The sequence below is a fragment of the Sinocyclocheilus grahami genome, unplaced genomic scaffold (assembly GCF_001515645.1).
Source record: "Sinocyclocheilus grahami isolate Dianchi unplaced genomic scaffold, SAMN03320097.WGS_v1.1 scaffold1170.1, whole genome shotgun sequence".
NCBI lineage: Eukaryota > Metazoa > Chordata > Actinopteri > Cypriniformes > Cyprinidae > Sinocyclocheilus > Sinocyclocheilus grahami.
The window spans coordinates 305,818-319,165 of record NW_015506349.1 but is presented as its reverse complement, the minus strand read 5'-3'; the positions used below and the strand labels follow the sequence as shown (position 1 = coordinate 319,165).

General features: G+C 38.1%; 1 protein-coding gene across 1 annotated transcript in view; it reads left to right on the top strand.

Annotated features, from left to right (window-relative positions):
* Positions 1 to 1,383: 1,383 nt before the first annotated feature.
* The window catches only part of LOC107567570 (WD repeat-containing protein 62-like), a 47,983-nt gene continuing 36,018 nt past the window's right edge, over positions 1,384 to 13,348 (top strand). The window contains exons 1-7 of the mRNA XM_016253260.1: positions 1,384 to 1,734; positions 1,938 to 2,029; positions 4,858 to 4,920; positions 5,007 to 5,064; positions 6,175 to 6,345; positions 7,077 to 7,214; positions 12,695 to 12,902. Coding sequence (XP_016108746.1) covers positions 1,600 to 1,734; positions 1,938 to 2,029; positions 4,858 to 4,920; positions 5,007 to 5,064; positions 6,175 to 6,345; positions 7,077 to 7,214; positions 12,695 to 12,902 — 865 coding nt within the window. The 5' untranslated portion in view covers positions 1,384 to 1,599. The remainder of the gene's footprint in view (positions 1,735 to 1,937; positions 2,030 to 4,857; positions 4,921 to 5,006; positions 5,065 to 6,174; positions 6,346 to 7,076; positions 7,215 to 12,694; positions 12,903 to 13,348) is intronic.

Below are 13,348 nucleotides of genomic sequence, written 5' to 3'. Positions count from 1 at the left end.
TTTGTTTGGCCTTCTAACAGAGGACGATATCCGCTTCGTCATGCCTGGAGCTGATCCTGAGGAAATACATCAACCTCGCGCTGTGGATCACCGGATCGGCTTTCACGCGAGTTACGTAATCAGATTACTTTTTTTCCAACTAGTGAAGATTCAGTATTCCTCAATAAAATGAATACAAACAGACAATAAAAACAGTCAAATGCAAACTCAGGACATGACGCAAACATGTTAAATAACACAAATATCTTTATGCATTTAATTCAGTTTTTTTAACCAGTATTTTTGCTGCTGACCTTCGATGATCCAATTCAACCATACTAATGAGCAAAAATGACTTAAACATAATATTTCTGTTTCTCTCTCTCTCTCGTTTTGTTTCTGAAGTGAGAAAAATTAGGCCAAGGCAGCTGAGAAAAAGTAACGCAAAAGTAACGTAACGCAGTGCTTTCCATAAAAACGTAATTGGTTACTTTTTTAGGAAGTAATGCAATATCGTAATGCATTACTTTTAAAAGTAACTGTGTGGAGCTTTGACTCCAACTAAACAAAACAAACAAACAAAAATTTCAGTGAATGAAAATATAGCATCCAAACATAAACTTAAAACATAAACAAACGCTCTTCGTAAAGTAGTTGTGCCCTGTTAACGTAATAACATCACACACGCAGTTATATTTAATAGTTCATGTAAATAGCTTTTTCATGCAATAATGTTTGAAACCATGCATGTAACTAATTTTGAAAAATTGTAAATGATTCTTGCTTTCATTTTGTTTATGCTTGATGATTATGTATTTCAAAACGAACCGTGATTCATTTATGATCTCAACTTTTAAAGTATTTTATTATTATTTTTTTTTAATTAAACACTTATTCACAAATACAAGTGTGACAGAACATATGCCAAGGAAAAGAGCCAGGGGTTCAAGGATGATCAAACAATATACAGCAATTACAAATCAAAAGAGAGAGTAGAAAAATAAATTAATAAAAAAATAAAAATAAATAAAATAAACAGAACACACAACAAAAAACATACTCTTCCCTCAAAAACACAAAATAATTATCAGATAAAAATGACACAAAAACACCAAAAAGTGAGCATACATTCAAAGTTTTAGTTGCCTTTTTGTTACAGGAGGTAGATAAAGATTTAATATACATTTGGCTGATGATGATCTCCCTTCCCATAAATACTCATTCAACTTTTAAAGTAAGACGTCTGGACAAACCTATAAATGATGTCATATTAAATTGACCAACAGCGAGTGAGATACAAGAAAGATCCCGCCTCCCGTGCGCGATTCATCCAATCACAGGAGACGGTGTGTGTTTGAAACGGCCAGTACCAGATCACGTGTCACGGACTTCATTGCTTACAGCTGTTGTCGAAGTTTCGCTTTCAGCCAGTCAGTTTATCATACTCGCTGAAGTAATACTTCTGCTCCCCAAACAGTATTAAAAAGTCGGTCGGAGTGTAAAATAGCCGGACATTCGCGTTTCTGATTATTGGACGGCATTAAACTTTTTTAAAAAAATGCGAACTAATATGCGAGTTTGGTTTATTTATTGAAGCGTTTTAAAGAAGAGTGTTACACTATGGCGGATGGAGCGAATCTAAACGCAAGTTGTTTGTCCTCTCGAGCAAAGAAAGTCAACAACAACAGCATTTCGACAGCAGCGAACATGAGGAGAAAGACACGACAGAGCAACAGAAGAGACATTCACAACCGGGTATAATGCTGTTGTGTTTAACTTACCGTGAAGTTACTTCAGAGCAGGCCAAAGTCTTCCTGTTTTTACGTTCAGTCACACGCAGTCAACTTTTTGACGCAGTTTAGTGTTTGTGTCGTTCAGAAACCATTGCATTGCTTTTACCAGCATGCATGCATGTAGATATATGTATGCCACAGTTGATGAAGTTGTTGTGATTGCAGGTTGTCTTGGAGAAGGTCCTGGGCATCACTGTCTCCAGCAGCAGTGCTTTAACCTGTGAGCCCAACACTGGTTTAGTGGCTTATCCGGCAGGGTAGGACTGCTTCTATACATGCTTTCTGTGTCCAAGTCCATACTTTGAGGAATAGTTCACTTAAAATAAAAATCGTGATCCAAACATCAATTTTCTTTATGTAAAACAAAAGGTGAGTCTTTGTAAAATATCCTTACTGCTTTTTTCCTTCTAATGGAAGTGAATGGGGACTGGAGCTGTCAAGTTCAAAACTGACCAAAAAAAAAAAAACCCAGATAGCACGCGTACATTTGCAAGATGTCTGTTAAAGATCGCTTCGTCTGGAAAGCATCTGCTGTGTACAAACATCTGACAGACGTCTCTAGATGTCAGTTTTACATACTAGAGCCCGACCGATATGGGTTTTTTGGGGGCTGATACCGATATTAGGGAGTAAAAAAGGCCGATACCGATATATCGGCCAATATTCTTTGTGTATATTATAGTACAGTACCAGTCAAAAGTTTGGACACTTTCCCATTCGTGTGTCCAAACATTTGACTGGTACTATATATAGAATACAGTATATACATAAACACATTTTTTGCAATGATCGCTCAAATGTGATCAAACATTTATAATGACGTGACGAAGATATGTAGTGATGGAGGCATTAACAATTGAATAATAAACTTTATTATCCAAAATGAGTCTGACATCAGGGCACTGAACAGTAAAGTTGAAGTTTATTCAACTTTAATTCAATTCCATTCAACTTTATTCCGTTGAAGCTTTTCACTTTGGAACATTCATTCACGGATTTGCGCTACTGTCTTCACACACAGACGGAACTTACTAGAAGTGTGACATAATATACCTCTGTAAATGAATATAAATTCACGTCTCGCGCACTTTAATGCCACTTTAATGCCCATTGGAACTGGAATCATGGTGGAATATCATGTGAAGTCCAATTTGCAGGGCACTTACGGTCGAATAAGACAACGCTTGAATGCTGCTGCCTGAACAAGAGACCTCCTTACTGAAGTGAAAGTGTTGGCTGGTGTCACTATCTCGTGAATGATATCTCCACCAAATTCGGGGATCCCTTCAGCTCGAGGAGCCCTCTCGAACGCCACCCTCCGCGTGTCGGTAGCCCCCCGGGATCGCTATATCGGTCGGCGCCGGACCACGAATTTAACCACCCGTAACTCCCGAACCACGGGTGCTATCGACGCGGGGGTGGTCTCATTCGAAAGAGGGCCTTGAGACGTACACTCGAGTCGCGTTCAAGAGGGTTCCTCGAGCTGAAGGGATCCCCCGAATTTGGTGCGGATTCGCCGCGCCTTTACGGAGATATGGCCGTTCAAAGTTTCAATGGTTTTCCTTCGATTTAAGCTTTAAAGCGTTTTATCCAGGTCGCCAGTAGCAAACAACGGAGCGCACTCTGCTGGACAAACTAAGTAATTACACAATTTCAAGCATTTTATCTGCGTTATATGTTCTGTAAAAAAAATTTCATATCGGCGGCATATTCGCCGATACCGATATATCGGCGACAGGCTCATATCGGCTGATAATATCGGCTAAATTATATATCAGTCGGGCTCTATTACATACGTTCTAAATCAGGGCTGTCTAAACTCGGTCTTGGAGGGCCAGTGTCCTGCAGAGTTTAGCTGCAACCCTAATTAAACACACCTTAACCAGCTAATCAAGCTCTTACTAGGCATAGAAACTTCCAGGCAGGTGTGTTGAGGCAAGTTGGAGCTAAACTCTTTAGGACACCGGCCCTCCAGGACCGAGTTTGGACAGCCCTGTTCTAAATCATAAACATCTTGAAGGCGTCTTCTAAACGTCTATTTGACATCTGATAGGAAACGTCCTATAAATGTATTGCAGATGAGCAAACACTCTGAAAAAATATGTCTTGCAGACATCAAATAGATGTCTCCGTGATGTACGTGTGCTATCAGGGAAGCAAAGTAGTCCATATGTTTTGTGCGCTATATTTGTAGTCTTCTGAAGCCTTTCTTCTTCTGAAACTTGGTGTTGATCAGCTATAGCTGTCAAATATGGTCTTGTCAATGATGGTTAATCATGAGACGTGGGAATTAATAGTGCATTTGGTGCCATGTGTTTTCTTTTCTTCCTTCTTTTTCAGTTTAAGAGCTTTAATTCTGTTTAAGTTTTTTTTTTTTTTTTTAAACCTCAGAAGACTGAAAGCTGTTTAGAGGAGTTATATGGAGGACTTTTATTGTGCTTTTTTCTGTGTTTGGAGCTTGACAGCTCCAGTCCCCATTCACTTTCATTATATAGAGAAGCCTGCAGACATTTTTCAGATATGTACCTTTTTATTCCACAGATTACACATTTTGTCATTTTGGTGAACTTTGGTAACCTTTAATTAAAGTTCCACTTGTGGTTTCTCTGCTTGGACATCTGTATGTTCAAGAGAAACTAGTGCAAATGCATTCATGAGTTTAGGTGTGACTTCCACCACTGTTCAAAAGTTTAGGGTCAGTAATTTGTTTATTTATTCATTATTATTCAGCAAATATTCATTAAATTGATTTAACAATTTTAAGGACATTTGTCACATTAAAGACACGTCATATTAAATCAAACTAGGTTAAAGACTTTATAATGTTACAAAAGATTTCCATTTTTCAGTTTCCATAAAAATATTACGCAGCACAGTTTTCAACATTAAGTAATTTTTCTTAAACACCAAATCTTTAAAAATGGAAATAGCTAATTTAAATCGCAATATTTCTTTTTACTGTATTTTGAACTTTAAAATGAACATCTTGCCAAAGTTTTTTTTGAACAGTAGTGTAGTTATTCAAACATGTGCATATATATAATGCATCGTCTGTAAACTAATGCGGTGGTGGTGTATGTTTCAGTTGTGTTATTGTCATCCTGAGCCCAAAGAAAAACAAGCAGACTCACATATTTAATACATCCAGGTAAATAACATTCTTATCTTTAACTCCACAGCATAATGTTGTACATTGTGACTTAATTAAGTCCAAATCATGTGCTTGTTGCCCAGGAAAACCTTCAGTGCCTTGGCTTTCTCGCAGAATGGAAAATATTTGGTCACTGGTGAGGTAAGTGCTCTGAGATGTGTAATGAGAGCCAAAAGAATGACGACTGTGCTAAATGCCCTTCTGTGCAGCGTTTAAAAGGGACAGGAGGCAGTCTATCATTGATTCGTATAGCTATGATGTATATGTGGTAAAGGAGTTATGACAGGGCTGCTGGGACATCTGTGCTGCGCGTTCTGCGACAACAGATCACAAATGCAGTGCAATGGCTGCTTTGCTTTTTTTAGGCATCTGACTAATAATGGTGCATGTTGTACAGGGGGACATGGCAAATGGGTATTTAAAAAAAATAGCTCACCCAAAAATGAAAATTTTGTTCTCATGTAGTGTATGTCAGCTGTGTGTATTCCCAGTGAAGCTGCCTGCTGGTGATGCTGTTTTTGGTGTTATTGAATCATTCTCTGCTTAGATCTTGAGAGATTTAATTGAGTTGATTTGCAGTTGGTATGCTTCAATGGCTGACATCAGATCGCTTATTATTTGTAGTAGAAATGAATTGAAATGGGAATGAAAGTTGTAAACTAAACATTTGAAATAAAGAATTATTTACAATTGGAAAAAAAAAGAGGGAGTGGGTCGACAAAGATTGATTGATTTAATTTTTTTTTGGCGTAATTTGCTTTTCTTTTACCTCATTGGTGGAGATTATTTGCAGATTAATGGGTAATGTAGATTTGCTTCAGCACACCTGGATGGCTTCAGCAAGCCTTGTAGCTCACAGTAGGTTGGTCCTTTAAAGTTTTATAAGTTATCAATTTAAAAGAAATCAGTTCCCTATGGAGAAAATGAATGTCATTTTTTTAACTTCTGACACCTGACTGTTTCACTCTGTTATATAGTTGGATAGACATATCTGTGCATGGAGTCTCTCACATTTATGATGTTGATTTTGTGCATTACTACACTCTAAAAAATGCTGGGTTAAAAAGGTACAAACCCAGCTCTTGGGTTGTTTTGACCCAATGGCTGGGTTTGTACCTTTTTTAACCCAGCAGCTGGGTTTGTACCTTTTTTTTTAACCCAGCAGCTGGGTTTGTACCTTTTTTTTCAACCCAGCATTTTTAAAAGTGTATCGTTCATTTGTTCAGTGTCTCTTTCCCTGTTGCTGGGCAGAGCGGGCACATGCCCTGTGTGCGGGTGTGGGATGTGGTAGAGCGGACACAGGTGGCAGAGGTCCAGTGCCATAAGTACGGGGTGGCGTGTGTATCTTTCTCCCCTAATGGAAGCTACATAGTGTCTGTGGGATACCAGCACGACAGGACAGTCAGCGTCTGGGAGTGGAAGGTGGGAACGGCAAGCTGCCATGGACCTAAGAAAATGACCTGACTGATATTGGATTTTAAGATTACAAAGATAATTTTTTATTATGTGATATTATCTACATTATCCACCTTTTTCTTGTCGTAAAAATGGGCGCGGCCATTTGTAAATTATATGGGTCTGGCTTCCGGTCTCATCTGCGTCCACTCCGTCCAGCTATTTTTAGCTGAGCAAAACAGTTCGTTTTGCTGCTTGATATTGAAAGTTGGTGTGTCTTATCATATTATTTTAATGTATTATCTTAATTATGAACACACTGGTTTGTAGTGCAAACAGTTTTACCGTTTACTGCACGTTGTTATTCTCCTCGTTATTTACCTATAGCGGCTAATGAACCGGAAGTCTCACCCATAGGCTTACTTCCGCGTTGAAGAAAAAGGTGGATAGGTTAGTGTTTTGGCCATGTTTCAAATTGACACCTCCCTTACAAAGTAGCAACTTGTCTGTTATCTCTAATTACAAGCTTCCCAACTAATAAATGTGAATTTGCCAGTCATTCCTGTGCTTGGAATTTGTAATTATGATATTTCTGGCTTGTGATGACGATGTAGAGTGTTCCGAATGAATGCATTTTATCAAGTAAACTGAACTTCAACAGATATCCCGTTCTCAGGGCATAGGGAGCAGTGAACACTGAGTCTGGTTTACAAGAACATTTAATAAATAATGATTTTCAATCTTTTCATTGCTTGTAGAAGGGGACTGTTATTGCATCCAATAAGGTGTCCAGCCGCGTGCTTGCTGTGTCTTTCTCAGAGGACAACAGCTACTTTGTGACTGCTGGGAACAGACATGTGAAGTTCTGGTACCTTGATGCCTCAAAGGAAAGAAGGGTGAGACATTTGGCACATATTGCTATAGCCTACAGATGCACTGAAATTCCAGTTACTGAAAATGTTTTTTTTAAAGAGAATTTTTTAAATTTTATTTACTTTTCGTATATACCAGGGGTCTGCAACCTGGCTGAGAGCCACCAATGTTATACAATACTTGAATCTTTTAAATAAAATATCAATCCAAACTGTTATACACGGTAGGCTTGCCGCAATAGACGGTGCTGACGGTGATATTCCGCAACACCGGTTACGTCACTTGCCCACCGTGGCACCGACCCCCACCGTCGTTTAGATTTCTTATAGTAATACAAATCATTTAGTTCAGTAAAAGAACAGACACTACAATTAAAAACTGAACGCGGCTGCTCAATGCAGCGTGCCGAACGACAGTCGCATCACAGATCAGATTTCATTTCTCCAGTGAGGAGAGTGAGTCGAACTGACTGACAAGAAGCGTGAGGTGAGACAGACGAGATGATCGCGGATGATTTAGTTTAGAAACGAAATGCAAAAGCACCTGTTTGGCAGTATTTTGGATTTTGACATTCGGTTTGCTAATAAACATTCTGTTTCTTATTTATTTGGTTATGTATTATACATGTTTACTTTCCAGTTTTGTATACCTATTAAACTTTATGTAAGTTATTTGTTGTTTTATATCAGGCATAGCTTGCCCTAGCATGGTGTATTGTTATTTGTTTTGTTGAAAGTTCTATGTTTTATATATACGCTTTTGTTGTTGCATTCAAGCAATTGACGCCGAAGTGGCGCTAATTCGAAAGTGAAAGTAAAATGCGCGCGGCACTTTTAAGCTATTTAAAAGCGAAGGAAAGCAAGGAAAAGAGGGAAAATTAAACTGAACTGAAAACGGACAATTGCTTTACTCCGAATTACTGCTATTTGAAAGTGAAAGTTAAATGCGCCGTTTTAGGGGGGCGTGGCAGAGTCTTAACTTTGATAAAGAATATCTCTTTGGTTTTGAGACTTTAGTCTTTGCAACTTCAGGGATCTTATCTATTCACTATCAGCTTGTAACACTCCAAAGAGAAAGAAAAACTTGAAATCGCGTCATATGACCCCTTTAATTGCAATGAATTGCAAATGAGCCATAACCTGATGCATGAAATACAATACTAAACAAATATATATGCAAACAATATATATTTGGTGCATTTTAGTGCATATGTGTTTGAGTATTTTGTTTCATACATATGTGTATATACACATGCCTGAAAAAATTTATTGTTGACCTAAAATTAATTCAGTATAGCTAACTAAATGATTGAATAGAACACTAGAAAAAGAGTCAAAAAGTGTGAGACAAAATCAATACTTTACTGAAAAAAACGATTGAATATAAATGGTCATTTAAGTGTTTGAAGTATTGAACTGATTTTCTAAAACTGGCTACAAGTCTAAAGTCTATAGACCACAGAGTCTATATTAAGGATGGAACGATTCACCCCGTGCTGGTGACGATTCAAGTTGGTTGAGATATTAAACGAATCTCGATACAGTTGGGAGTGGGAGTTTATATGAATGTATCTCTGAGGGGAAATGACTGTCTTTAGAAAATTTTAAACTGTAGTATGCATTATACAGAGGCAAGATGAAAAGAAAACCGTGTTCATAAGCGCAGCAATTTGTCCTAACAATATAAGAGGACACCTTTTCATTTATCATTTGTCTTAAATCACATTTTATAAAAAAAAAAAAATGGTTACAAAAAACCTTATTAGGGTTAAGCTGCACAATGGTTTTAACATTGATAATAATAAATGTTTCTTAAACAACAAATCAACACATTATAATGATTTCTGAAAGAACATATGACACTGAATACAAGGGTGTTGACTGCTGAAAATTCAGCTTTACATCACAGGAATAAATTACGTTTTAAAATATAAAAAGCAAATTTAAATTGTACTAATTTTTCACAATATTACTGTTTTAACTGTAGTTTGGATAATATGAATGCAGTTTTAGGGAACATAAGAAACTTCTTTCAAACACTTAACTTATTTTTTATATATCTAGATCGGGTAATTTTGCAGATGAGCAAAAAAAATATTGCTCTATTATTTAAATAACAGAATACTTCTTTTATACCACAGCAAAAACTATTAGCATATAGGGATGTAACGATTCACTCAAATCACAATGCCATTGATTCAGAATACTGATTTCACAATACAATTTTCTCACAATTTTTCTTATTAACAAAATGAGATTTAAGAAAATTAGAATGAAGAGGTGTCCTTTTATTATTTCTTCAACAAAATGCTGCACAATTCTTTGTGAAATTGAAATATGTCAAATAATAAAACTAACTTAATTTTAAAACAAATCCCAAATCAAATAATTAATACAAATAAAATAAATCTCTTCATATAAACAAATTAAGGCTTTGGCTGTGCTTTTTTCATTTAAAATCAGAGTCAACCACTGCATTTTAATCACGATCCAAACAAAGATGCTAAATGCATGTTATTTAGATTGTATAATTTCGAAATTTAAAGCCAAAACGGAATGGTTTGATTTTAGCTTTGTGAATGAGACTCAAATGTCACTCTCTGACAGCAGGTGGCGCTTATAGAACAGCAGGTATTTATAGGCTGCTGCCCCTTAAAGACCGAATGCACGGATCCAATATAATGATGCACTTGAGATTTCTTTCTCCACTGTTTACGTTCACTTAAGACATAACCGACTGTGTTTTTGTGAATACTTGCCGAGACAGTTATTTTGAGAATTTTGTATATATTCATTCAGATGCAAGGATACGCGAAAGAGGAATCAATTCTGTGTATGCACATTGTCTGAAACGCGGCTCTCTGTGCGCGCTTTGAATGAGCGTGCGCAGCTCCGAATATGCGTGGATGGTTTAAAACACTTGAATGTTTAAATCGGCAAGACTTAGAAACACGTGCAAGCGATCAACTACGATCCGTTTTACCCATACAAGCTAGTGAACAACGCAAATCAAGGAAAGAATTTTATATCACTGTTCAAGATAGCCCATCGGGCTGGGTGGTGAAACATTTTGGTAGCCCGAATGAAAAACACAATAGCCCCGGGACGTCGGGTTAGCGATTTTGCGAGCCCTGTATATTAGGGCTGTGCGATATGGACAAAAAAAACCAATTGCGATTTCTTTGATCAATTTTGCAATTTCGATTTTAATCACTATTTTTACACACACAGACATGCTTTACAGTCATAAATGCATTCAGTGTGAAGTTGTAACATATTTCCAAAAGAAATCCAATTAGAGCTTTATCAAAAAGCTGTAACATGTGTAAGGTCCACGCACTTGGCCCAAGGAAGGTATCCAGTGGTGGATGAAGGTTTCTTGCGTGTTCGGTCTTTTCAGCGCGCAAAGTTATTCAATTCTAATCTGACTCCATTTTATTATCTGATCTGACTCCATTTTAGTATAACCTCGAATTTAGGTTGAAAGGCCAAATAGGTTATTTGACTGTCTCTAATTATTACTATTATTCTGACATTTGGTTATTCTAGTTAACTCTTTACTTTACATTTACTCGTTCATTAGGAATCTATGTCGCTCCGGGTGCCTCACGTCGGCCGCTCTACGTGGGCCCCACGATCACAAACTCGCCAGTCTGATCATTAGCCAGAGGTTATGACTAATACTATTTAACAGGTTGCCCATGCTTACCATTCTTTAAATAGTAGTTCTGTTTAGCCCCCTACAGTTACCCATGTACAGCTTAGTTAAAGCTTAAAACGATAATCAGCGGTTAAGCTAGTACTATTTGCCTAGCCCCCGATAGTTAATATAACTACGTACAATTTAATTATAGTCCCAGACCTGGGTGGTTTACACCTCAATGGGAACAGAAGGTAATTTACATGGAAGACCCTGGGAGAGGGCACTCCCATTACAGTAAGCAAAATATCTCTTAACTCTTAGGATCTGTATTGTCTTTTAGTCTACTTTTGTAAGATTGAGACCATTGTACCACTCACCCTGAGACTATTCAAATGATACCAAACATGACTGTACATTTTATTTGCATTGATGTAGAACATTATACTATTGACCATTCTGAGTGAACCAAGCGGAGGGAGGATGGGTAAGGGGAAGGAAGGGGATGAAAAGGAACTGATGCATATGTGAGAGAGGCGTTTCCTGCACCTCCACTCTGTAGGATGTCTCGAAGATACCCGTGTATGTTTGTATTGTCTGTTTCTCAGGAGATCAAAGTATCAGAGTTTCTTTAATCCTTACACATGTCTCTAGAACAGACATAAGGCAAAATAATCGCTAAGTAAAGGTGTAACAAAATGGGTAACATGGGTGCGGAAAAAATACACACCACAGACGAAGTGTGTGAACCTGGCGTTACGTTTGTATGCACGCCCGGTCTGTTCTGTTCTCGTGCTCCATTTAGGCGTGCTGCATTCTGATTGGTTCAGATAGCATACTGCGGGCGGTCGGGGGCGCGAAAAATCGTGCTGTAAAGCGATTTAGAAATCGCGCACGCTCAAATCGCGATTTTTTTATGACGATTTCGATTAATCGCACAACCCTACTGTGTATATATTATCTTTTTTCTTTGGTTTATAATACTTTTTCAAATGGAAAGGAAGTAATTAGAAATGCTGTATGTCTAAAGGCCCTTTCACACGGGACGCGGCAAGCGGTGGAATCGTCGCGCAGCTGCCGCTTTCTCTTGTAGTGGAAGCGTTTTGTCCAGTTGAGGCGGTGGTCGCGTTGCGGTCTCGGAGCGGACGTTGCCATAGTTACAATTGTCAACATCACCTTTGTATTTGCTAAAAACTAAATAAAACATAACGGAAATTTGTGTTCATGTCATTCTGTCATTAATTGTTGTCATTATTTACCTTTTTTTTTGTTTGGCACAAGTGAAGATGTTTTTGATGATTTGCCTAAAGTTCTATTACACTTAAAACAATCTTCTCCATTTTTCCAATAGGCCGTTATAAAATCAGTTAAATGTTCTATGATTGGTTGTTAGTAATCTGTTCACTGATTGGTTGAAACCGACGCGGCTGCCGCTCACAAAAAGATAAATTATTTTTATCTTTGCCGCGAAACAGCCAGCGTTTTGCCGCTTTCCGCATGTCTCTCATTTAGAATGAACTAGACACTCGCGACTGCCGCGTACCGTGTGAAAGGGCCTTAACTGGTTATGCCAAACGAAGGCTAATAATAATTACAGGTTTTGGTTTTCAGCTCAGTGTGTCCTGTGTTTTGGTTCATCTCTAGTTGGGTCTTATACACAACCTAAGAATTGAGTGTGCTAATCTGAATCGATGTAATCAATGCCATTTCCTGTGTTTGCCCACATCCTTCTGTGGCTGTGGGTTCGTTGTCTTGCCAGATGGTGCACAAACCTTGTTCAAATATGCACATAGTTTCTTCTCGAAGCATTTGTGAAGATCATCTGTGGTTGACGATCATATGTGTTACTGATTGGCTCCTCCAGGTGAACAGCACAGTGCCTCTGATTGGTCGCTCAGGGTTGCTCGGGGAGCATCAGAACAGTCAGTTCTGTGGTTTGGCGTGTGGCCGTGGCTCGATGTCCAGCAGCACCTACTGCATCACACACACAGGTCTGCTGTGCCAGTTCAATAGCAACAGACAACTGGATTCCTGGGTTGATCTCAAGGCAAGTAACACACTTTGCCCCTCTTTCATTGCTGAAAGGGATAGTTCACCCAAAAAAAAAAATTACCCCATGATTTACTCAACCTCAAGCCATCCTAAGTGTATATGACTTTCTTCTTTCAGACGAATCCAATCGGAGTTATATTAAAAAGATAGCCTGGCTCTTCCAAGCTTTATAATGGCAGTGAGTGGGTGTTGTTTTTCAATAATCCAAAAGAAGTCCAATAAAGCGCATCCATGCATCATCAAATTAAATTTTATAAACCGTTAGCGGAAGCTAGAGATTATTGTTTGTAAAGTTTTAAATATGGATTTTTTTTCTTACAAAAACACATCGATTTGCTTCAGGAGGCCTTTATTAACCCCCCGGAGACGTGTGGGACACTTTTTATGATGGATGGATTTGCTTTATTTGATGTCCAAGTGAATGGGTGCCATCAGAATGAGTCTAAACAATTCATCATTAAAAGGT